Source organism: Anser brachyrhynchus, assembly GCF_964034855.1.
Source record: "Anser brachyrhynchus genome assembly, chromosome: W".
In the NCBI taxonomy this organism is placed as follows: Eukaryota; Metazoa; Chordata; class Aves; order Anseriformes; family Anatidae; genus Anser; species Anser brachyrhynchus.
In genome coordinates, this window is record NC_137704.1 from 21405158 (window position 1) to 21430781 (window position 25624).

At 38.8% G+C, this 25624-nt stretch overlaps 1 protein-coding gene across 9 annotated transcripts in view; it reads right to left on the reverse strand.

The window, feature by feature from the left end:
• Positions 1-25624, reverse strand: part of LOC308184719 (ras GTPase-activating protein 1) — a 104617-nt gene that overhangs the window by 25851 nt on the left and 53142 nt on the right. For 4 of the 9 annotated variants that reach the window (XR_013942887.1, XM_080572086.1, XM_080572089.1 and 1 more), the window contains 11 exons: positions 21511-21631; positions 19466-19622; positions 18681-18768; positions 16389-16466; positions 10522-10679; positions 10153-10229; positions 7131-7303; positions 6781-6940; positions 6449-6591; positions 5551-5666; positions 3782-3949 (listed from right to left, as the gene is read on the reverse strand). Coding sequence is in view for 7 of the 9 variants with exons in the window: in XM_080572086.1 (XP_080428212.1) it covers positions 3782-3949; positions 5551-5666; positions 6449-6591; positions 6781-6940; positions 7131-7303; positions 10153-10229; positions 10522-10679; positions 16389-16466; positions 18681-18768; positions 19466-19622; positions 21511-21631 (1439 nt within the window). In the remaining 2 variants the exon portion in view is untranslated. Of the gene's footprint in view, positions 1-3373; positions 3950-5550; positions 5667-6448; positions 6592-6780; positions 6941-7130; positions 7304-10152; positions 10230-10521; positions 10680-16388; positions 16467-18680; positions 18769-19465; positions 19623-21510; positions 21632-25624 lie in introns of those variants that run through there. The other 5 variants (XR_013942888.1, XM_080572087.1, XM_080572091.1 and 2 more) reach the window with 4 other exon arrangements.

A 25624-nucleotide genomic window follows, 5' to 3' on the forward strand; every position in this document is an offset into this window, starting at 1 on the left:
CTCTTCTAATTGCCAGAGTTGGCTGGCCACTACATCCACTGTTGGTGCCTCTGTGTCTCATTATCACCAGAGTACTTGCGTATGATGATGGTGCACTCTGTACAATCTTCTGCTACATGGACCGTGTGCTCTGGACTTCATCTGGGTCTTTGGATACCTGATCATTGTCCAGGTTGCTATAGATCGCCTCCACCATAGCTAATTCACTCAGGTACTGGATACTTCTCTCCATAGTCGTCCACTTGCCTGGGTGACATACAACATCTTCCTTGAAGGGATACCTTTCCTTCACGCCTGACAGGAGTCGCCTACAGAGGCTGAGGGCTTGTGCCTCTTTTCCGATCACTTTGTCAATGGCCCTTTCCCTAGAGAGGGATCCCAGCTGCTTGGCTTCCCCGTGTTCTAATTCCTGGCTACTGGCCCCGTTATCCCAGCACTGGAGCAGCCAGGTGACTCACCTGGACAACGGCTGAAATCTTTTCGCATATCTCGCAGCAGTTTCTGACTCATAGAATCATAGAATGGCTTGGGTTGGAAGGGACCTTAAAGATCATCTAGTTCCAACCCCCCTGCTCTGGGCAGGGTTGCCAACCACTAGAGCAGGCTGCCCAGAGCCGCATCCAGCCTGGCCTTGAATGCCTCCAGGGATGGGGCATCCACAACCTCTCTGGGCAACCTGTTCCAGTGCCTCACCACCCTCTGAGTGAAGAATTTCCTCCTAACCTCTAATCTAAATCTCCCCTCTTTTAGTTTAAAGCCCTTCCCCCTTGTCCTATCATTATCTGCCCAGGTAAAAAGTTGCTCTCCATCTTTTATATGAGCCCCCTTTAAGTACTGAAAGGCTGCAATGAGGTCTCCCCGGAGCCTTCTCTTCTTCAGGCTGAACAGCCCCAGTTCTCTCAGCCTTTCTTCATAGCAGAGGTGCTCCAGCCCTCTGATCATCTTTGTGGCCCTCCTCTGGACCCTCTCTAACAGGTCCACATCCTAGTGCTGGGGGCCCCAGACCTGGACACAGTATTCCAAGTGGGACCTCACAAGGGCAGAGTAGAGGGGGACAATCACCTCCCTTGACCTGCTGGCCATGCCTCTGTTGATGCAGCCCAGGATGTAGTTGGCCTTCTGGGCTGAAAGCGTGCACTGCTGGCTCATGTCAAGCTTTTTGTTCACCACAACCCCCAAGTCCTTCTCTGCAGGGCTGCTCTCAATGTGTTCTTCTCCCAGTCTGTACTCATGTCCGGGTTTCCCCCGACCCAGGTACGGCACCTTGCACTTGGCCTTGTTGAACCTCATTAGGTTCACGTGGGCCCACTTCTCAAGCTTGTCCGGGTCCCTTTGGACAGCATCCCTTCCTTCTGTTGTATCTCACTCCATCATAGAAGACCACCAGATTGGTCAGGCACGATTTGCCCTTGTTGAAGCCATGCTGGCTGTCTCGGATCACCTCCTTGTCCTGCACGTGCCTTGACATTGCTTCCAGGAGGATCTGTTCCGTGATCTTCCCAGGCACGGAGGTGAGGCTCACCAGTCTGTAGTTCCCTGGGTCTTCCTTTCTACCCTTTTTTAAAATGGGAGTGATGTTTCCCTTTTTCCAGTCACCAGGGACTTTGCCTGACTGCCAGGACTTTTCAAAGATGATGTAGAGAGGCTTGTCAACTACATCAGCCAGTTCCCTCAGGACCCTGGGATGCATGTCATCGGGCCCCACAGGTTTGTACCTGTTCAGATTCATCAGGTGGTCTTGAACCTGCTCTTTGCTTTCATTGGGAGGGACTTTGCTCCCCCAACCCTCACCTAGAGGTTCAGGGATTCAAGAGATGTGGGAAGCCTGACTGGCAGTGAAGACTGAAGCAAAGGACTCGTTTATGATTTCTGTCTCATCCCCTTCCTGTTCTTGCAATTGCTCTGCTGCAGTGCAGGCTGCCTCTTCTGATTCTTCATCCTGCTCCCTCTCAGAAGGAGCTTTTTCCTCCCCTGCTAACTGAGTCAACCTCCACTTCCATTGTTTCTTCCATTGTTTCTTCTAGACTATAGGAGCAACTGTTATAGTTGAGGGTTAAATCACTGGTTTAGCCAGTATGCATTTATAAGTCTTCAGATCCGGAGACCCTCTTGAGCCCTTCAAGCAAGTGCCAGAGGATCAGTAGGGGTAGGCCAGGTCCCAGCACAGTGCTAAAAAATTGTGTCTCTGATATATAGGCATCCTTTCTTCAAGCATTCTGTCACTTCAACAAGATTCCATGCCTCTTGAGGTTTCAAGGTTTCAAGCCCTATGCCTTTGGGGGGGGGGGGGGCGTATTCCTCAGAAAGGGAAGCAAATACTACGTGAATTAGTTTGTTTGCACGTTCTCCAAAGTATAAAGGAAAATAAGTCTCCAGTGTTTCACAGAGTGGTTTAAGTTGGAAGGGACCTATGGACGTCATTTGGTCCATGTCTGCTAAACAGTGCTAAGTTTGCTATTTGCTAAGTAAAAATTTTTATGTCGTAATCTGTTTTCTAAGGGACTTTACGGAAACTTTATTCTGAATTGTTATATAAAGATCTTTTCAATGTTTCTTGAACTGTCCTTTGAAACTTCTGTTACTAAATATTTGAATTTAAATGGAATGTTGACCCTTTCAAGTGTGATATTTCCTGTATTTGTCTAATTTGACTTGAGCTGATATTAGCAGATGTCGGATTAATCTATGAACTGTATGCAATTCATAAGTTTGTAAAATAAAAGACTGCTTAAAACATTTAATGTAAATGATTTCAGAGTTTGCTTTTCATTTTCTGGAAATTGGGTTGCGAAGTGCTATTATTTTGAGAATCTATAATACGGATTAGTATCCCCCTTTTAACAGGGAGAAAACAGTGTAGTGTGTTGAATAAGGGAATTCTGTGTAATCTGTTAGGAAAACACCAAATATGGCACTGTGTTTGGAACTGTCCATGGCTCTTATTTGAGATACAGGTCTCTGACTTCAGTAGAATTTTCTATGCATAGAAAAGTTAGTACTTGCAAATCTTGATGTCTCATATTGTGGCTTTTAAAAGGAAAAAATGAGTTTAAACTACGGTGCTGGAGATTTATTTTCAATTGTTATTTGAGTTGCTCTTAAAATCTTGTTCCATTACTCCTGTTTCTTGCTCTTTCAATTAGGAAATTGTAGTTTGCATTTTATATTTGTATCTTGACATTAAGCCTTCACGGGGGGGGGGGGGGGGGGGAATTTTATTTATTTGTCTGTTTGTTTATTTATTTGTTTATTTATTTAGAAATAAATTTTGTGTATTTTCTTTAGGTCAGCAGTCTTATTTTGCATGTAGAAGAAGCTCATACGCTCCCAGTAAAACATTTTACTAATCCGTACTGTAACATCTACCGGAATACGCCATTGGGGGGTGGGATTGCTGATCACTCTAGGTACCTGTCTAAATTCTCCGACACGTCTTGCGACCCATGACTCAAGTGGTTGTGTGGCATTCCCAAATCACAGTTAAATCATAGAATCTCAAAATCATAGAATGTCCGAGTTGGAATAGATCCATGAGGATCTTCAAAACCAACTCCTGCGTCCCCAAAGGACCACACAAAAATTAAACCAAACCCCTTTAACTCTAATTAAAAAAAAACATTTAGTTTTTAGTTTAACTTCTAATTAAAAAGAACTTTAACCTCTAGTTAACCTTTTGAGTAGCTGGAATTAGATTGACAGTACACACCATTATAAACAATACGGTTATCCAAGGATGGTCCAGAAACTCAAGAGCCATTGCAGCATGGCAGGACACATCTACCTTAAAGGAGAAAGGGAGTTGCCATTCTTCATTTTCTCCAAGTGGCTCCCAGAGGAGAAGAGGAGGAAGATGTAATTGTTAATTGTCTCCACAACATTGTTGAGTACTGGGATATCAGCATTGCAGTGCCTGAATACCAGGCTCAAGGCCAGTGTTTTTATCATAGCTCTCCCAGGGAAAGAAAAAAAAAAAAAAAAAAAAAAGTAGTGATAAACAGCGCAGCAAACTGCAAGAGCCGAAATCAGCCATTAAGAGCTCCTGGAATTTGATGTACAGCAAGAGAGGGAGGAAGCCACAGAGCACATGATGGAACAAATAAACTAGTGTCCAGAACAGACAAAGCAACACTGTGACCAGCAACAAGTAACAACTTTCCAAGTAATAGCTAAACAGCTATAACAACTATAAATTCAGTCTAGCATGCACTGATCAAATCTATCGTCTCCTCTAACCTCTTGAGCCTCATGTTGTGTGCCAAAAAGGACTGCAGTGAGTTGACCCCAGTCAACAGCCAATTGGGAAGACAAGTGCTATAACTGCAAACACCAACTCCTTCCTCTTCCTTTTCCTCCAAGCTTTTATTGCTGAGCATGACATCATATGTGCATCATATATGACTCTTGTGCACCCCCAGCCTACTCATTTCTGACTCACAGCAGAGTGGTAAAGAGGAGGAAAAAGAAGGAAACACCGACAATGTGCAAACATTGCTCAGCAATAGCCAAAGTACTGGTGTGTTGTCAACACTCTTTTAGTCAAAAATCCAAACCACAGCACCATAAGGCTACTATGAAGAAAATTAACTCCATCCCAGCCAGACCCAGTACACATTGCAAAATTCAGCATTTTGATTAAAAGCTAATGATAGGGAAAGAAAACTGATAGAGAAAGAAAACTGATGCACTTTTTATTTGGCAGTTGGAGTCTAAACTACGAAGACAAGTTATTTTAGCTTTCTTTTTTTTTTTTTTTAAAAAAAAAGGAACATCATAACCCGTGCATGTCCCTGATAGACATAAGTAAGCAGAGCAGGGTGCCATTCTACCACCACCCATTTGTATTTTTAATGCTATTAATAATTCAATTTTTTTCACAGAGTAGGAGGACTAGAAAGAATTGGTAACCAGCTTAAATATGTACAACTGTCTGCTAACTAGTGCTATCTTCTACCTCTTCGTGGAAATAATATATTGAATTTTTTGTTTATTCTTTTACTGACCCCTTAGATCTAGTAGCTTCTACCTCAGAGAAAAGCACATGTACTAGCCAAAAGCTTTTGTGCAAAAAGCACAATTCATTCAAGTGTTTGGTTAGGTTTTTTTCCTGTCTATATTCCTCTGCTCATGTAACAGTTCTAAAGTATCATAGAATGGCCTGGGTTGAAAAGGACCTTAAAGATCATCTAGTTTCAACTCCCCTGCTCTGGGCAGGGTTGCCAACCACTAGAGCAGGCTGCCCAGAGCCGCATCCAGCCTGGCCTTGAATGCCTCCAGGGATTGGGCATCTACAACCTCTCTGGGCAACCTGTTCCAGTGCCTCACCACCCTCTGAGTGAAAAACTTCCTCCTAATATCTAACCTAAATCTCCCGTCTTAGTTTAAGGTGTCAGGAGTGGGATACAAACCCATGCCTCCATTGGAGACTGCGTAGTTAGTCTTAGGACTGATTAGAATAAGATGAACCAATAAGAACACCACTTTATGGTGCAATTTAACTCTCACAAACAAGAATTTTCAAGTACAAATTTCAACACAAGATCACAAACTTACGGAGGTAGTATCTCTGCAGCCATGAATATTTTCTCCACCAATTCTGAAAGTATACTGAGTAGATGTGCCAAATTAGTGTTTATATCTTCATTTTTTTCTAATTTTGAGGGATTTAACTAAAACAAAAAGAGAAAAAGACTAAGTTTCTTCTCTTGAATAGAGCTTCATATATAACTTGACAACATTACACAATGAATACTTTTTCAAACTAAATTAAATATTATACCGCTGTACGAATTTCAGACTTCTACAGGGCTTACAAATCTGCTTCAAGGGCTAGCAAGGAAACTAATATGAAAAAGCAATGCTTTTAAGCTCTAGCGCACTATGCTTCTAAAAGCACAGACATTTAACACTATCCATAACTATAACCTTTTTTTTTTCTAATAAACTACATATATTTTCATATCTTTTAATCCAATCTTCTGAGGACTCCTCATCCTTTCCATAATTAAGTTGAATTGAAACAGAAGTTAGGAGTATAGTTTAAAAAAAAAAGACAGGATCTACAACAAGGTGTTAATATAAGGGAGTTTTAAAATAAAACTACGATCAGACATTGACTTCTAGACTATCTGGAGCTTACCACAAGTTACTTACATTAGGCCATTCGGTAACTGTTAGAAAATAACCTACAATTGCTAAAGAATAAATACATAATTTAAATACATTTGAGTTAAACTTATTTGAAAGTGATATTATGAACATTGTTCAAGCCAATATTTTAAAAAATCTCATAACTATTTCAGTTCCTGTATTACTCATATAAATGAAATTATTTCTGAAGGATTAATAAATGCTTCCAAAACAAACAAACAAAACATAACTAGTAGATTATTTTAACAAATCAAAATGTAAAAACAAAACAAAACAATCAACACATAGTTAACGATATCACCTCACAGGACTGCTTGCTCTCCATTATCTTTAATATACAGTCTTTCAGTGCATGGTGAACAAAACGTGTTGCTGTGGCTTTCATATACTGCTCCATAAGTGTACTTGCTAAAGTGGTGGCACGAAACAAAGTAGTAGCTTCATCTGGAAAAATAAAGAGAAAAAAAAAAGATGAAACTGAAAAGTTGAGAAAAGGAGACAAAAAAAGCAGAGGAAAAATATGTTGTGTTCAGTTCGATATGCCCCTTAGTTAAGGGAGGAAACAGAAATGAAGACATGGGAGCCCTTCCCTCCCCAGAGTTCCAGTAAATGTTAGTGTAATTAGTACAGTACCTTCCATGCTTATTTCTTTGTCATTTAGTGTTCGTAACAATAGTGACTCAAGCTTTTCATGAAGAAAAATCTTCAATAAAATGCCAGCCAAGAGTGTTCTATCTTGTCCACAAACATGTGATAAGGCATAGACTACATGCAACTCTTTCTGAAGTATGAGCTGAAAGAAAAACAAAATAATGTTCAGAAACTTCTCCTAACATAACAGCTTTGGAAAAATGAATATTATACATCTGTAGTGACATACAGATATCACTACAAATACTACTTAATGTATATTAGTGTTACTGAAATCTCTCTCAAACAGAGAAAAATAATTTTGACAGAAATTGGGGAAACAAACTTAATACCTCTTTAAACTCACTATACTCCTCTTCTGGCATGATCTTCTCCATAGAATATCGTGCTCGAACACGCAAAGATCCTGGCTCAATACCCTTTAGTGGTATATGGGAACTGAGTTGAAACCACTCATCTGTTGCATGTCCTTTCTGTAATCGGCTTAATTGGCAACGCATAAACACTTCAGGAAAAAAGCATTAAGTAAGTTATTTTCAGCAAACAGTGACAGAATTGAATTTAAAAAAGTTTATTTTCAGCACGTCATCTTGTTTCATCAAAAGAGTGTTAATAAAAGTAATCAAAATTTGTTCCATCAAATATATTAACAGATTATCCCTTAGATTATTTAGCACTCTTGTAAACTGAAGATGAAATATAAAACGTTGTAAATAACGTATACATATACATTCCTAAATGCAACAGATATTAATATAGTTTTCTTTGTAACACCCAAATGGTGGAAAAAGTAAACACAAAACACCCCCACAAAAAGCCAAACAACACAAAACTACCTAAAGAACCTAGGCAGCAATCAGAAAATTAAAACAGGTGGTGTGATTAGAATTCACTGCATTCTTTGAAACCTTGGGCTCATACTTCCATCAGTTCTGATCTTGAACCACTTTGTTACTATTTTAACTTATTTATTATTAGCATTACTACATTTTTACCAAATGATGCCATATGTATTTCTTTAATATTTCGGAAAACCCAGGTTAAGGCTGTAACAGTGTAGGCAAGACATATAAAAAAGCATTCCCAGACAGCTTACTGCCCAAATAATGACAAAAATCAACCCAAGAATGACAAAATCATTAATTCACTTTTTTTTGTGATGTTGGTACCTAAATTTACCAAGCAATAACCTGCACAAGCCTATTCAAACATAACGTAAAGTCTGGTCTGACAGCTAAGTAGTAAGCTGTAGCAGTCAGACCACTGACCATTCTAAAATAAGCACGTGCTCTCCTGAACTGAGTTATTTCACATGGAAAGGGTCCAGATGCTTGCAGAGACAACATTCTACCTATGAAATACCCACAGTGTTTCAAGAGGGGATACACAGTTTGTGTTCCACATTTAGCCTGTCATTTAGCCATGTCAGACTGTCTGGAAGTTCCAAGCAAGCACCCTTTTTCTGCACCTCTTAATATGATCTACTTTTACTGAAGTCCCCCACATAAAAATAAATACAAAATTAAATAATAATGGAAAAACACATACCATACAACGCCCCCCCCAAAGAACAACCAAAAAACCCATACCACCTCACACCAACCACACCACACTTATTTTTCACTTTTCTACAAAGCCTTGCAGAAATGAACAATTCTAGTAGACTTTCCACTGTCACGATTCTACGATATATATTGAGACATCGTTTGCATAATCAGATAATGGAACAGAATAACATCACATTTATAATAGGCTCTTCATATTTCATATTCTTTGGAGTTGATGTACTGATAAGGTAACATTCAAGTCAGTCAAGTAGCGGGTAAACAAATTCATTATCTGCTACTTATCACAAGTGTGGATAGGACTGTCTTTAGACCAGATTAAAAAAAAAAAACAAGCACTTTCCCAGAATATTTCTTCAGAGCAAAGCTCGTGTCCACAACTGAGCAATGCACTTCCTTCCCGTTTTGCTTGCACATGTAAGTCATGTATCTCATTGACAGGAACAGTGAAATGATACACAATTTAGAATAATCTGATGGTTTAATTTTTCCCATGGTTATATAGTATACTTACTAGTGATAATACAAATCCTATGATCTTGCTTTGATCTTGAAAGATCAAAACAGAAGTATTGATATATGGATTGCAGAATAGTAGTTATAATTTATATTCAAAGACTTTAAAGGAACACTTTCTCCTACTTAGCAAATTATGTTGAATCATTAGGTTACATTCATTAAGAGACTGCCATTAGTTGAAAATTTAAGGACATTTACACTTTGCGCATTACAAATAGAAAAAACATCAGCAGTTGATCCCTTCTCTCCAAGCACAGTTAAGAATTATATATAACAGTCTTGATCCAAGAATCAGAATATTTTAAATGATTAACATTAGCACACAAAAAAAAAAGAAAACAGAAAAGAAAAGCACTTGGAACAAATCTTGGAAGGGAGAGGTGTCTGCACTGCAGGCAACGAGAGAGAAAGTAAAGGGTTGAAGTTACACAATACCTTGAATAAAAGAAAGCCTAAAAAAACACATTGTGTAGTTGAGAAAGCTTTTTTTTTTCTTTTTGAAAGCTGGTAAGTCTTAACATCTTATTAAGAGTTTGTTGGAATAGAAGAATAGAAACAAAACAACTGAAGAAGCTGTATAGACAACAGGAGGAAAGTAAATTCTTGGGAACATCTGTAAGAGGCAGAAGGAAACACCATCCTTTTCGATTCAAAGTGATGATACTGAGGTAACTTTAGTTACAACCCCAAGAGTGGTACATGGAAGGTACACAAGATGATGTAGAACCAAGGTGGGGATACGACATGGGACTGAAACAACTTTTGTTCTATAGACTGCTGAGTTGGATTTTTTGTTTGTTTTTAAGTAAGGAAAGTACTACCTTTCCTCCCTCTTTCTCACTGGAAGCAACAAAGTCTGAAAAGGACAACAAATTCTACACAGTAAGGTTTGAAACAGATTAAAGAAATTAACTTAGTGAAAATTCACATCTTACAGGGCAGATTAATTTTGACAGCTTCTCTTTCCTCTTGTTTTTGCATATTTTTGTAAACATTGTCACAATATAACAGAATAGGTATTCTGGAACAGAGCTACAAAAGCCATCAGATATATAGAATTGGATTATTGTGTATTTTACTACTAAAAATATGCATGTTATTGTGCAAAAATAAATGCAGTCAGTAACATATTCAAAACAAAATATACAGCTGTATGGTAACCACAGAACATACTTAAATGCTTTGTAAACATATTTGAAAAGAGCAATGAAAATTGCACAAAGCATCCATTTTTGCAATATATATTCTTCTTTTACAGAAAAATACTTACATATATCTGGATCTTTACTTTTCTTTGTTTTGTTACTAAGACTTATCTCAAATCTATTAATATCAGATGAAAGATCACTAGGAGAAAAGACAGAAAGCCTTAATTAATACTATATTCATCCAAATTTTAATCTTATTCTAAAAGTTATTTAAACCTGAGTTCTCATGATCAGCTAGACATTTATATTAACAAAGATATTTAGGTGCATACATAAAATTCTACCCATGCATTTGTGACTGAAAGATGGCTGCTATATAGCCATGCATGCAGTATTTTTAAAAAAGCTTACGAAAAACAGTACAGTGTAAAGAATCTTGAAAGTTGCATTGTATTTGAGTGAAATTCAGTAATTCAACAGGAAAGACTTACTCAAAGACAAATTCTTCTGACCATACAGGGTTCTGCCCTTCCCTGATATGTGTTTTTGCTACCTGGACACTGTTCAGGTAGATGTTACAGTACGGATTAGTAAAATGTTTTACTGGGAGCGTATGAGCTTCTTCTACATGCAAAATAAGACTGCTGACCTAAAGAAAATACACAAAATTTATTTCTAAATAAATAAACAAATAAATAAACAAACAGACAAATAAATAAAATTCCCCCCCCCCCCCCCCCCCCGTGAAGGCTTAATGTCAAGATACAAATATAAAATGCAAACTACAATTTCCTAATTGAAAGAGCAAGAAACAGGAGTAATGGAACAAGATTTTAAGAGCAACTCAAATAACAATTGAAAATAAATCTCCAGCACCGTAGTTTAAACTCATTTTTTCCTTTTAAAAGCCACAATATGAGACATCAAGATTTGCAAGTACTAACTTTTCTATGCATAGAAAATTCTACTGAAGTCAGAGACCTGTATCTCAAATAAGAGCCATGGACAGTTCCAAACACAGTGCCATATTTGGTGTTTTCCTAACAGATTACACAGAATTCCCTTATTCAACACACTACACTGTTTTCTCCCTGTTAAAAGGGGGATACTAATCCGTATTATAGATTCTCAAAATAATAGCACTTCGCAACCCAATTTCCAGAAAATGAAAAGCAAACTCTGAAATCATTTACATTAAATGTTTTAAGCAGTCTTTTATTTTACAAACTTATGAATTGCATACAGTTCATAGATTAATCCGACATCTGCTAATATCAGCTCAAGTCAAATTAGACAAATACAGGAAATATCACACTTGAAAGGGTCAACATTCCATTTAAATTCAAATATTTAGTAACAGAAGTTTCAAAGGACAGTTCAAGAAACATTGAAAAGATCTTTATATAACAATTCAGAATAAAGTTTCCGTAAAGTCCCTTAGAAAACAGATTACGACATAAAAATTTTTACTTAGCAAATAGCAAACTTAGCACTGTTTAGCAGACATGGACCAAATGACGTCCATAGGTCCCTTCCAACTTAAACCACTCTGTGAAACACTGGAGACTTATTTTCCTTTATACTTTGGAGAACGTGCAAACAAACTAATTCACGTAGTATTTGCTTCCCTTTCTGAGGAATACGCCCCCCCCCCCCCCAAAGGCATAGGGCTTGAAACCTTGAAACCTCAAGAGGCATGGAATCTTGTTGAAGTGACAGAATGCTTGAAGAAAGGATGCCTATATATCAGAGACACAATTTTTTAGCACTGTGCTGGGACCTGGCCTACCCCTACTGATCCTCTGGCACTTGCTTGAAGGGCTCAAGAGGGTCTCCGGATCTGAAGACTTATAAATGCATACTGGCTAAACCAGTGATTTAACCCTCAACTATAACAGTTGCTCCTATAGTCTAGAAGAAACAATGGAAGAAACAATGGAAGTGGAGGTTGACTCAGTTAGCAGGGGAGGAAAAAGCTCCTTCTGAGAGGGAGCAGGATGAAGAATCAGAAGAGGCAGCCTGCACTGCAGCAGAGCAATTGCAAGAACAGGAAGGGGATGAGACAGAAATCATAAACGAGTCCTTTGCTTCAGTCTTCACTGCCAGTCAGGCTTCCCACATCTCTTGAATCCCTGAACCTCTAGGTGAGGGTTGGGGGAGCAAAGTCCCTCCCAATGAAAGCAAAGAGCAGGTTCAAGACCACCTGATGAATCTGAACAGGTACAAACCTGTGGGGCCCGATGACATGCATCCCAGGGTCCTGAGGGAACTGGCTGATGTAGTTGACAAGCCTCTCTACATCATCTTTGAAAAGTCCTGGCAGTCAGGCAAAGTCCCTGGTGACTGGAAAAAGGGAAACATCACTCCCATTTTAAAAAAGGGTAGAAAGGAAGACCCAGGGAACTACAGACTGGTGAGCCTCACCTCCGTGCCTGGGAAGATCACGGAACAGATCCTCCTGGAAGCAATGTCAAGGCACGTGCAGGACAAGGAGGTGATCCGAGACAGCCAGCATGGCTTCAACAAGGGCAAATCGTGCCTGACCAATCTGGTGGTCTTCTATGATGGAGTGAGATACAACAGAAGGAAGGGATGCTGTCCAAAGGGACCCGGACAAGCTTGAGAAGTGGGCCCACGTGAACCTAATGAGGTTCAACAAGGCCAAGTGCAAGGTGCCGTACCTGGGTCGGGGGAAACCCGGACATGAGTACAGACTGGGAGAAGAACACATTGAGAGCAGCCCTGCAGAGAAGGACTTGGGGGTTGTGGTGAACAAAAAGCTTGACATGAGCCAGCAGTGCACGCTTTCAGCCCAGAAGGCCAACTACATCCTGGGCTGCATCAACAGAGGCATGGCCAGCAGGTCAAGGGAGGTGATTGTCCCCCTCTACTCTGCCCTTGTGAGGTCCCACTTGGAATACTGTGTCCAGGTCTGGGGCCCCCAGCACTAGGATGTGGACCTGTTAGAGAGGGTCCAGAGGAGGGCCACAAAGATGATCAGAGGGCTGGAGCACCTCTGCTATGAAGAAAGGCTGAGAGAACTGGGGCTGTTCAGCCTGAAGAAGAGAAGGCTCCGGGGAGACCTCATTGCAGCCTTTCAGTACTTAAAGGGGGCTCATATAAAAGATGGAGAGCAACTTTTTACCTGGGCAGATAATGATAGGACAAGGGGGAAGGGCTTTAAACTAAAAGAGGGGAGATTTAGATTAGAGGTTAGGAGGAAATTCTTCACTCAGAGGGTGGTGAGGCACTGGAACAGGTTGCCCAGAGAGGTTGTGGATGCCCCATCCCTGGAGGCATTCAAGGCCAGGCTGGATGCGGCTCTGGGCAGCCTGCTCTAGTGGTTGGCAACCCTGCCCAGAGCAGGGGGGTTGGAACTAGATGATCTTTAAGGTCCCTTCCAACCCAAGCCATTCTATGATTCTATGAGTCAGAAACTGCTGCGAGATATGCGAAAAGATTTCAGCCGTTGTCCAGGTGAGTCACCTGGCTGCTCCAGTGCTGGGATAACGGGGCCAGTAGCCAGGAATTAGAACACGGGGAAGCCAAGCAGCTGGGATCCCTCTCTAGGGAAAGGGCCATTGACAAAGTGATCGGAAAAGAGGCACAAGCCCTCAGCCTCTGTAGGCGACTCCTGTCAGGCGTGAAGGAAAGGTATCCCTTCAAGGAAGATGTTGTATGTCACCCAGGCAAGTGGACGACTATGGAGAGAAGTATCCAGTACCTGAGTGAATTAGCTATGGTGGAGGCGATCTATAGCAACCTGGACAATGATCAGGTATCCAAAGACCCAGATGAAGTCCAGAGCACACGGTCCATGTAGCAGAAGATTGTACAGAGTGCACCATCATCATACGCAAGTACTCTGGTGATAATGAGACACAGAGGCACCAACAGTGGATGTAGTGGCCAGCCAACTCTGGCAATTAGAAGAGAATCTTTCTTCCTCCCTATGGGCCTGTATCTCAGCTGTAGAGAAACTGTCCAAAGAAGTCCAGCAACTCAAAGAGAATGCCTTCCTCCCTATTCATACCGGCCAGTATCTCAGCTATTAGGAATCAGCCTTTTTTGCTCAAGGGAAAGGGTATCGTGGGTGCACACCACGTGCCACCCTGTGGTTTTATGTGTGACCACGGGGAGGAAATGAGGAGAGGAAGTGGGATGATAAATCTACCTTGACACTAGAAGCACGGGTATGTGAGTTGCAAGGAAAAACAATCACAAAAGGGTGTTCTTCCAGGATAATTACTGTTCCAGTTTCTACTGGGCAGTTCTCCAGACAGAGTAGATGGGTTGAGTTTACTCCTGGTTATAGTAGAGGGACATTCGATTCACATTTACAAGAAGCAAGTAATGAATTCAAATGCAGTGACCAGGATTAGAGGCGCCCTGCCTCCAGCCAGCTGGAGGAAAGGGACAACCAGGTTTATTAGTCTGTGCGGATTCAATGGCCTCACACATCAGACCCACAGGAGTATAAGGCTCTAGTGGACACTGGTGCACAGTGTACCGTAATGCCATCAAGCTATAAAGGGGCAGAACCCATCTATATTTCTGGAGTGACAGGGGAATCCCAGCAGCTAACTGTATTGGAGGCCAAAGTGAGCCTAGCTGGGAATGAGTGGCAAAAGCACTCCTCTGTGACTGGCCTGGAGACCCTGTGCATCCTTCCTATAGGATAGGATAACTCGGGAGAGAGGTTACTGAGGGTAATTCAGGGACCCAGAAGGGTACTGGCAGGCTTTTGGTGTGGTTGCCCTGGGTACAGAGAAGAGCTCTACCCAGCTGTACAGCTGTCTACCTTTTCCAAACTCTTCTGTTGTGAGGTTGCTGCATGTCAAAGAACAGCAGGTGCCAATTGTTACTATGACAGTGAATCAGTGGCAATAATGCACCGAGATTGCCTGGTTCCCATCCATGAGCTGATTCATTGACTGGGGAGCCCAGGAGTGCTCAGCAAGACTCGCTCACCCTTTAGTAGTCCCGTATGTCCAGCGTGAAGGTCGGATGGAGAGTGGAGGCTAACAGTGGACTATCAAGACCTGAACAAAGTCGAGTGCACCTGTACCATACATGTTAGAACTCCGGTATGAACTGGAGTCAAAGTAACTGGATAAATCCACGCTAGAGCGGGTACACCTGTGAAGGGACTGTGGCCTGTGCATAAGCCCATGCCAGAGCAGGTAGACCCCCAAAAGGGACCGTAGCCCACAGAGGATCCATGCTGGAGCAAGGGCAAGGGACGGAGTTCATTGCAGTGTTAAACTCTGTAGCATAGTCCAAAGGGACAAGGGGTGGAGATTGTAATGGATATACATTTAAACTGCTGTAATCCATGATTTGAGTTGTATGTTATAGGAAGTACTGTAACAGGAACCACCCAAACTAATGAAGGATGAGCCTTGGAAGAAGCCAGGCAAGTGCAGCAGCAACCCAACCTGAGCTGGCTTTGGTGCCCAATAACTCGACACAACACGTTGCCTCTCCTGTCCTGAGTGACCACCATAACAGATGGAGCCAAAGTCACAGACTAAATGAACTCAATGTCCTTTTTATAAACACTTCAATGAGGCCGCCCACAGACAAAGGGAATGATATCTGTGTATATGTCAAAGGACAGGAAGGGGGTGGTAATTAATGAGGATGTATTGTGGATAGTGTGGGACCTGAGCATGATGCAGATGTATGGAATAAGTGGTGGAGATTGTGCTGGCTCTGGCTGGGATGGAGTTAATTATCTTCAAAGCAGCTGATATGGTGCTGTGTTTTAGATCTGTGTTGATAGCACGCCACTGGGCTGGTGCGCCTCTCCTATGAAGAAAGGCTGAGAGAGCTGGGGCTGTTCAGCCTGAAGAAGAGAAGGCTCTGGGGTGACCTTATTGCAGCTTTTCAGTACCTAAAGGGGGCTCATAAAAAAAGATGGAAAACAACTTTTTGCTCATGCAGACAATGACAAGACAAGGGGGGAATGGCTTTAAACTAAAAGAAGGGAGATTTAGATTAGAGGTTAGGAGGAAATCCTTCACTTCACGTTGCCCAGAGAAGTAGTGGATGCCCCATCCTTGGAGGTGTTCAAGACCAGGTTGGATGAGTCCCTGGGCAATCTGATCTAGTGGGTGGCATCCCTGCCTGTGGCAGGGGGGTTGGAACTAGATGATCTTTAAGGTCCCTTCCAACCCAAGCCATTCTATGTTAACAAAGAGGAATTCACTCCGGTGGGTTTAACAAAGGTACTGCATAACTCCAAGAAAGAAAGTACATGCAGGATTTGCTACTGTTGAAAGTAAAGTTCTGAGATCAGCATCATTTTACAACAAGGAGACAATCTCCCCCCCCCCCATTATTTATATAGCTTCACCTGACGTAGACGTTTATTGGATTTCCCTGGACTGTTTTTTCTTAAACTGCAAAATATCTGCAGAGCCTTCATCCAGTCCTAAGAGAGAAAGGCACAGAACAGTGTAACAAGAAGTCAGACTCACCTTCCTGCACTAGAACAGACATGTCTAAAAAATAAAAATACATTGAAGTATCTGAAGTTTTCTTTAGATTGAAAAAAACCAACTTGTATGCAGTTCAAATTATGAAAATTTGAATATTAAAGCAAAATTCGTCTTTACTCAGCAAAACTAAAGAAAGTATTTACAAAACTGATTCTCTTTTAGGAATATCAAGCATTACTAATGGATATACAGTGTGACCTTTACCAATTTTCAAAATTAGTGATATTACATTAAATTAAAAACAGTGTATAAAATGAAGCAAGACTTGGGTGCTTCTGAGAAAATAACAGTTGACAAGTCAAACTGTTCTGATCATTCTCTCGTCCATTTCTGTATCACAGTCATATTTTACTGCATATGCTTCAAACAAAAAACAAAGCAGCATTAACAGAGAAACAGTGAAAATTATAACCTACACCCCCATTCTCTCTGCTCACAAATGCAGAGAGCAGAGTGGATATTTTGTAAGGTAGAAGATATGCTATAGCCTCATTCTCATGTTTTCATCCCCCACTCCCAAATTTTGTAAGTTTTTCTAAAGCACAAAATTTAGGCTTTGAGTAACATTCATAAAGGTGCAGTAGTTCAAAGATCTGCTGCCTACTCAAAGTACAATTTAATAATGTCATTAAAGAAAAAAAAAAAAAGACATTTTCAGTCTTATCCTTTACATTACCTTCCACATTTTAAAAATACGGGTACATTCTGTATTGGAGCTATTCTCAGGTAAATCACTTTGTGAGTGAAGTTTTAGCTTTCAAAACCTTCCACAAAAGGAAGAACTCTCAACTACGCATTTTTTTTGTAGCTTGTTTCCTTATCCAAATAAGGAAAAGCAATTGAAGACCCACAGAACCTCCTAAATACTCCAAATTAATATAAATATTTCCTATATATATACACTCCTCTTTATTCCCCCTCCTAAGAAGAAAACTTATCCCCTTAAATTCCAAAGTTTACACTAGTATGAGTAATGCACCATGGCATGTACAGTGACACTAGTATATGAGGCTACACTTCACATTACATTCACTAATGTTTTGTACGAACATCAAAGACATCATGCAATCCATTGGACAGCTGCTTTGATATTTACCACATTATATGAAAACTAGCAAGTTTTCCTTAATATACCAACAAAATTATTCTTCCATGAAATTTTACAAGGTACAGACAACTGAAACTTCTGAAATCACAAGCATCTGTAAAACATTTGACTTGCCTTAACAAGAATAATTTTATAAATGAAATCCCAGTATTCTGTATAAATGCAGTGAACAGCTTAAATGTTAAGCAAGTCTAACCCAAAAGCAGATTATACTGAACGTTCAGAAAACAGGACAGAGTATTCTGCCTACTGTACGTTCTTAAATAAAATCAAATGCAAAGGTTAACTTCTAACACAGGTATATTTCAGAGCCATGGAATACCAAAACAACTTAATGATTAAGAACATTATCACATCTTACATACATTCTTCTGTTGGTGGGTGACTTTTAGAGAATTAGGCTCCACTCCTACAATTTTTAATCTGCAAACATTAATTGCTAGAGAGCTAATAACTAAATGATACTAATTTAAAAATAAATAAATCTTACTTTTCATGCAGAATCAGTGCCCAAGAATATAAACAACCACCAATTTATGGTCAGGACAAATAACTGTAAAATGCTCAACAAATTTTGATCGCTGGACATACCTGCATTTTTGTTCACATCAAGAAGCACTCTTGAAGGAAAACTCCCCACTTACCATGCTTTGGTTCATAACATAGAAGATTCTTGGAGAGCAAACAATTTTTTTTTGGACTGAACTACTCCAAAAGATATTCTCCAGAAATATTTTAGGGAAACTAATGAGAGTTCAGTACATGAGACCAGACTAAAACTTGTCCGAAGTAAAATCCCTAAAGCTACATTCTCAGCACCAACAATTTCCCTTACAGATCTGCTACTATTGCATGGTAATATTTGTTAATGTAGACATAGCCACCATCTGTGGTACGCATGCTTTCTATTACAGAAGGGTAATATTAAACATTACAAGACAAGGGTAATATTAAACATTACAAGACAAAAAAAAATTTGCTTTTAAATTTAAATTTAAAATTTGCTTTAAAAATTATATTTATCAACAAAAACTCTCACCTGTGTTTGTTCTGGAGTTTCTCCTGCAAAGTAAAAGATGTAATGCTCTTCACTGAAGTGCTGAACTACTATCTGAAAACAGTTTGGCCTTAATAAAGGAACAAAACCCATAAGGTTTATTAATCTTTGTAGTATTGACAAATGCCTCCATTTCTTGATATCTGCCAAATCAAAGTTCACATTGAACTAATACATTTCTGCTGTTTGACTGTAAGGAGCATTGAACATAGAGTAGTTTCAACCCCCCAATTCAGCTTTCTAATACCTATCAACAAAAGAATGCAGATCTTTTGGAATTGACAAAATCCTTGATCTTGTCAATTTTGGGTTCAATAGGATTAAAACCCTCAATAGAGTTGCTTCATAATCTTTTTAATGCCTGTAATACAAAATGGGGAACAATTAATACGCAATATTGAAAAATGACAATGCAAGAGCCCAAATCATTATTACACACAAGACAATCTTAAGACTAAGATCTAAAATTTCTTACTAGAATTTGTTTATGAACAGTTGCTAGCAGTCAAGTTGCCATGGCTTAACAAGTTACCATTAATCAGTTAAATCTGTCTACATACACTCTTGCAATCTATACCAACTACGGAATAAAACACAATATAAACCAACAGTCACAATGCTTACATTTCACAATCAGAAAAAAAAAAACCCAAAACACAAAAAACACCTTGTTCATTACTGACATATTGTCCATGTACCGTACATGCCTCAAACTAGCAGTTAACTGCCCTGCTGCATGTGCAAGCATTAAAAAATCAGTGTCGTACCTGCCAAATAAACTGTCATGTACTCCATAGATAGAACACACACTAAGGTCTATTAAACCTTTAGGTTTTGTGGCTCGTTTTTCACTTTCAAAATAAATAAGATGGGCATCATTTCCCTCCAATATAAAGTACAAGTTTTTCCATCTCTTCCCCTTACCTGTAGAAAAGCAAGTAGGAAGTTACAATATTGTTTTAAAGAAAATATAAATTTTGTAAATGAAGAGAAAAGAGGGCAGTAAGGTTTTTGTCAAAATACAAACAGAAAAACAACATACAGTTAACCATGCTTAAGCAATAATATCAGTATGCATATTAAATTTTTTTGCAACATCTAGCTAAAAACAGACCCTCTTCACATGTTCAGGTACAAGTGTAGATGGTTCTCTGAACATTTTCATTAATCTCAACAGGATTAAGCAAGTGCACGAGCTGCCCACACAACTCCATTCATATCAATGAGAAGACTGTCTATGCAGTTCGCAAATAATGTGTGATGCTGTAAACAATCCAAATTAATAAAGCTGTTTTAAATTAAGAAACAGATTTCTCCTGACATGAGAAAATTATTCCTAAACTCTTACCAACTCATCAGCATAACAAATTGCATCACGATATCTTAAAACCGTATCACTACAGAACAGAAATAGGAACATAATATACACATAGTTGAATCAGAACCAAAACTGAACCCAAACACACCTATATCCAAGAATTTGGCCAGTTCCACGTTTCAGAGAAAAACGTAAAAACATAAGACACAGTACTTTTTAGAAAAGCATTCAGCATTAATTTTCAACTTGATCATCATAGATCTACCACATACCTTCATAAACAAGCACTAGTACTCACAGTTTTGGAAAACCTACTTTAACATCTAGTCATACTCTACTAGATGGAAGAGTGATTTTATTAAGTTTTTGTTCTATATGCAGGTACGTGTCTCTCTCCATACCTATTCAGTATTCCTGCTTGCACATTTAAAGTATCTCAGTATCCCTTTTAGCTAAAATTTTATTTATTTATTTTTAAAAGTTTATTCTCAGCTAATTCCTCAACTCTACCACAGCCCTCTACATCTTATCTCAGAATTAACACTCTCAAGAGAAGAGGTGCTTTCCTTGCTTTATTCAGAGGATCTAGTTTTTATTTCCTTTGAATGCATCTTTTATATTTGACTATATCTAAGTGCTTGCCTTCTTTCTCACTTTTGCTTGCTATCCAGACCATTATCTGGAACTTATTGTTTTAGTTATGGTCTTCGTCATTTCTAGAAACATTATTATTATTTTTTATTTATGTTTATTTTTAAAATGTTTGTTTTATTGCTGATCGTTAAAATCAGCTTTAGCGGAAACAAAAATAAACTAAAACCATGATACTTGGTAAGGTACTAGCTTCCTTGGAACTCCAAAACCTTATTCAATGGCAATTCTTCAAGGATATATTGGGATGAGTCAGGCAGCTTTTAATCCAATTACTGTACATTACGTTGACTGTGTCAGTGTTAGACAGAACTTTAATAGTTCTGTCTATACAGAACTACTACTACTAAGTTCTGTCTATACAGAACTACCCAGAATACACATTTTAAATTACACATATTACCTAGCTTGGAATAACAAAATTAAACCAGCTCTGGTCTCCAATGAACGCACTGATTTACATTAATCTAGCTCTCTAACTCATGCCATCAGCTTAAATTTAAAGGAATTGCATACTATGTATGAATACATTTTATAAAAGCGTACTTCATTTAATGAGTTTGAATATTACCTTTGATGAAAGGCACTTAGTTTTTGTGCTGCTCTTTGTTTTTTTTTCAGCAAGAACTGCCAATCAACTTTATATTACGTGTCATTTTATGTATTATGTATTTCTATTGATGAATTTAAGGAAAAAGAACCTTTCATACCTTTTAAAGGCTTTCTATAACCTTTTGCTCACTTCAGTTTTGCCTCCACTAGGTACCAGTGCTACACAAAACATGCATCCAAATCTGCTTTTTTTTTTTAAGAGAAACATTTTATAGAAGCAACAGAACTCACTTTTTTTTAGAAGATAACCTTTTTTGACAATATTTTTATAAAAAGCATCCTTTGTTTTGCGACGAATTGTATTGTAGATTTCTTTTCCATCCACCGTATTATTAAGCACTTGTTCTTGATGCTGGTAAATAAGGGAGAAATCAGCAGGTTTTTTTTGTCTGTTTGTTTGTTTAAAGCTCAGGAATCAACTGTGAAACAATTAAACACTATGAAGCTGCAACCAAAAATATTATTGAACACTACCAATCTTTTATTATTGTTCTCTCGCGTTTTAACAAACCGATATAATTTAATACAATACCTTTGCCAGAAATGTAATATGACTATTTCTTGTGGAATGATTATACCAGAATAAACCTTATTTTTCTTATAAAATACAGACCAATGTTTACAAAGTAAGATCTGTATTTATTTAACATTAAATAGAAAGCATCACCTTTCACAGTGATTTATATAAAATTTACATAAGTCTTTAAAGGTTATTGAGCTTCTGGCTGTCTTCTATCAAAACTTTTGGGAATGAGTAATTAAGGATAAACTCTGAAGCAACAAGAATGGTGCAGAGCTAAATTAAAACAGTGATTTATACAAGAAGTTGTGCAGTCTCTCACTAACCTTATTTGCACTCATGTCCTAAATGAGTAACATTCTAACAGAAAACAATAGGAGAAAGCAGAAACACATTCATATAGAAAGCTAAAATCTGGAAATGTAAATATCAAGTTAGAACAGATAAAAGCCAAGCCAAGTTTGACCTTACTAAGTCAGCTGATCAAGAAGGACGTGGATCTGTTAGCACAGTACCAGAGGAGGGGGACGAAGTTTCCCATTTGTCTTCCCAAGTAACTTTTTGTTTGCTGAGAGCCTGCTTTCTAGGATGTAGGTGGAAATCTGCCTGCGGAGTGGAACTAGTGAATGAATTCCTTATTTTTCTTTGCTTGCATGTACGGCTTTTGCTTCACCTTTTAAACTGGTTTTATCTTGACCTATGAATTTTTCTCCCATTTGCCTTTCTTATTCTCTCCCCCATCCTGCACAGAGGGAGTGAGCAAGTAATTAGCTGCTGGCTAGGATCAACCCACCACAGAATTTTAGAGCAGCACAGACGTTTCTTTTGTGTTGGTGAAGAAAAGATTAAGCATTAAAAGTTGTATTTTTTTAAAGGGGAAAACTGTTGCTTAACTACCTTTAAACACTTAAAATGTATTTACGGAAACAAATTGTTATTCATTCAGTTAAAAAGTGGGAAAACAAAAACAAAGCCAAAAAAAGCAACAAAATTATTATAAAACATTTTAATCCACATATGAATAATCAGAATCCGACTTGCACAAATAGAATTGTGTATTAGTCAAGGACTCTGCCATTTGTATATGGACTGTCATAGCAGATGTTAAATTAATGTAAAGCTTATGTCTGTGTCCTGGTTTTGGCTAGGATGGAGTTAATTTTAGTCCTAATAGCTGGTATAGTGCTGTGAATTGGATTTAGGATGATAATAATGCTGGTAACACGCTGAAGTTTTAGTTGTTGCAAAGCAGTGCTTACACAGAGTCACGGACTTTTCAGCTCCTCATACTGCCCTGCCAGCAAGGAGGCTGGGGGTGCACAAGACTTTGGGAGGGGAGAGAACCAGGACAGCTGACCCAAACTGGCCAAAGGGATATTCCATACCATGTGACATCATGCTGAACAATTAACATGGGGTGGCTGGCCGGGGGGGACACCACTGCTCAGGGATGGGATGGGTATCGGTCAGCAGGTGGTAAGCAATTGCATTGTGCATCACTTGCTTTCTACACTATTATTGTAATTATTATCATAATCATTATTATTATTTCTCTTCCTTTTCTGTCCTATTAAACTGTCTTTATCTCAACCCACAAGTGTTTACTTTTTTTTCTCTCCTGATTCTCTCCCCCATCCCAGTGGGAAGTGTGTGGGGGTGTGAACGGCTGTGTGGTGCTTAGCTGCTTGCTGGGTTAAACCACAACAGTCTGAATAATAAATCTATCATTGATAATAATTCTGCATTAAGCAGGAGGTTGGACTAGATACAGCTTCTGAACAGCTTTTTTAATTGCGAAGTTTTTTAATGGAGTGAGTAACTGGCTATTATTTTTACAGGACATTGAGGTATATTTATGGATGTTTGCAGAAGTCTGTTCAAAACAAGTGGCCAACTAATACCACAATGAGAACAAGAGTTGTTAGGTACGTTACTTGTCATTTTGTTCTAAGTTGAAACTAATCTTTTAACGTCTCATTATTTTCACACTTCAGTGTGTTTATATATTTTTCTTTCAGTGCCAATTCTTTATAGCACTTACATGGGTTACAACATTATTTAAGATCATGATGGTGCTGGGTCATGATATCCCAATTAAGGTTTGAGAGCTTGCTAGATTTAGTTATGCTGTTAGAACCTTTGCTAGAAGTATAGTATAGAGTTCAGTATAGCTTTACTTAATAGCTTTAACTTAGAACTTACTTTTGCATTTTATGATTTTACAAACTAATCTAAAATATTGATTTCCTTTTTCATGTTGGGAAAGAGAAAAACTTATCTCAAAGTGATAATTAACCTTCGTGGTACCTCTAGAGAGCAGTGGCCTCTGAAGATGATGTTCCTGTTATATGCCATCTGGGAGAATCATGCCTTTTCCAGGAACTCCTGTTTAGTGCATCTTACACATTAAGATGAATATCCTTTAAAATGCAGACCCAACATAAAGAAACTAATATCTTCTCAGAAAGATGATTGGACTGTCATTAGATTTCACTGAGATACTATCTGCATTGTAATATATATAGCTCTCTGAATCAGTGAAGATTCCCAGTGCTGATCACTCAGAATCAACAGTGTTCATTTCTGCAAATATGTAATTCTATGGTGCCTAAGTTTTGTTCCATTTCTCTGCTCCAGCCCAGTCATGTTTAAATATTCTAGAACTTGTGTAAACATGTTGCAGGCTACTCAACCTGCCTTCTCTGAACTGGCAATGAGTACAAAAACTCCAGTCTGTGTTCATAAACCAATTGAATAATTAGTTCTTCCTTTAACACTGGTCAGTTGCCAGCCAGTGCAGGTCAAAAATCTTTGACAAAGATGAGGTCTTGGCACTGTCTTTCTAAATGATACTAGAGGTGTAAGGGTATCAGAGATGCATCTCTTCTACGTTTGCTTTACCTTTTTTTTTTTCCAAGCCTAGCTTGATAGTAGACTAGCATCTGTCACTGATAATGATTTGCTGAGATTAATCTCTTACTGAACAGTCTTTCAGATGATTTGTCATTGGCTCTTGTTTATCACTGACTTATGTCATTCAGCATCCCATGGAGGGGGGAGGGGGATTGCCTTCAAATTGAGGCTGCTCTTATCAGAGGTGTTGGGACTAGCCTATTCCAAGGGTGTAGAACTTAAAAGCAAATACCATGTCTCTCTGTTCTTCCCTAACTCCAGAGACTGCCATGTGCCTTAAGTGGATACATCTGTCATTAAGAATTTAAGATCAAGAATTAAGAATTTAAGATTAACAAAAGATCTTTAGCTGTAAGAAAACATGAAAAGTAAGACTGTTAAGCAGTGAGATCTATATTGAGATGAAGTGATATATGCACTGGCCCCATACTACTCTTTTCTCTCTGCTCCCCCCATATGCCTATAAGAATTATGGTTTTGAATAACAAAGACAAGATGAAAAACACTTCAGTAACAGGAAGAACAGGACTAAAAATTGAAACAATATCCAAATTTTCATGAACTCAAGATAACCTCTACAACTATGAAGGAAATAATGCTCAAAACAACATATGTAGTTACTAATGTTTTAAAGTAAATGGCTAGCTGATAGTTAGTATAAAACAATATAATGTAATGTGGCTATAATAATGACACCTAATATTCTAGGATATATCTGTTAAGTATTCCCACAGAAAAAGGCATCATTGATGACATGGCACTCTGAGCTGTTCTGGTCCATCACATTCAGGAAACATGAACTTGCGCTAGATTTTGTGTTAGCAGGGCAACTACAAGAATGGTATGAAGAAATGAAAAGCATATTTGGTGTGCTCAGATTAGTGAGCAAAGGGATAATACAAGAAATGCCCT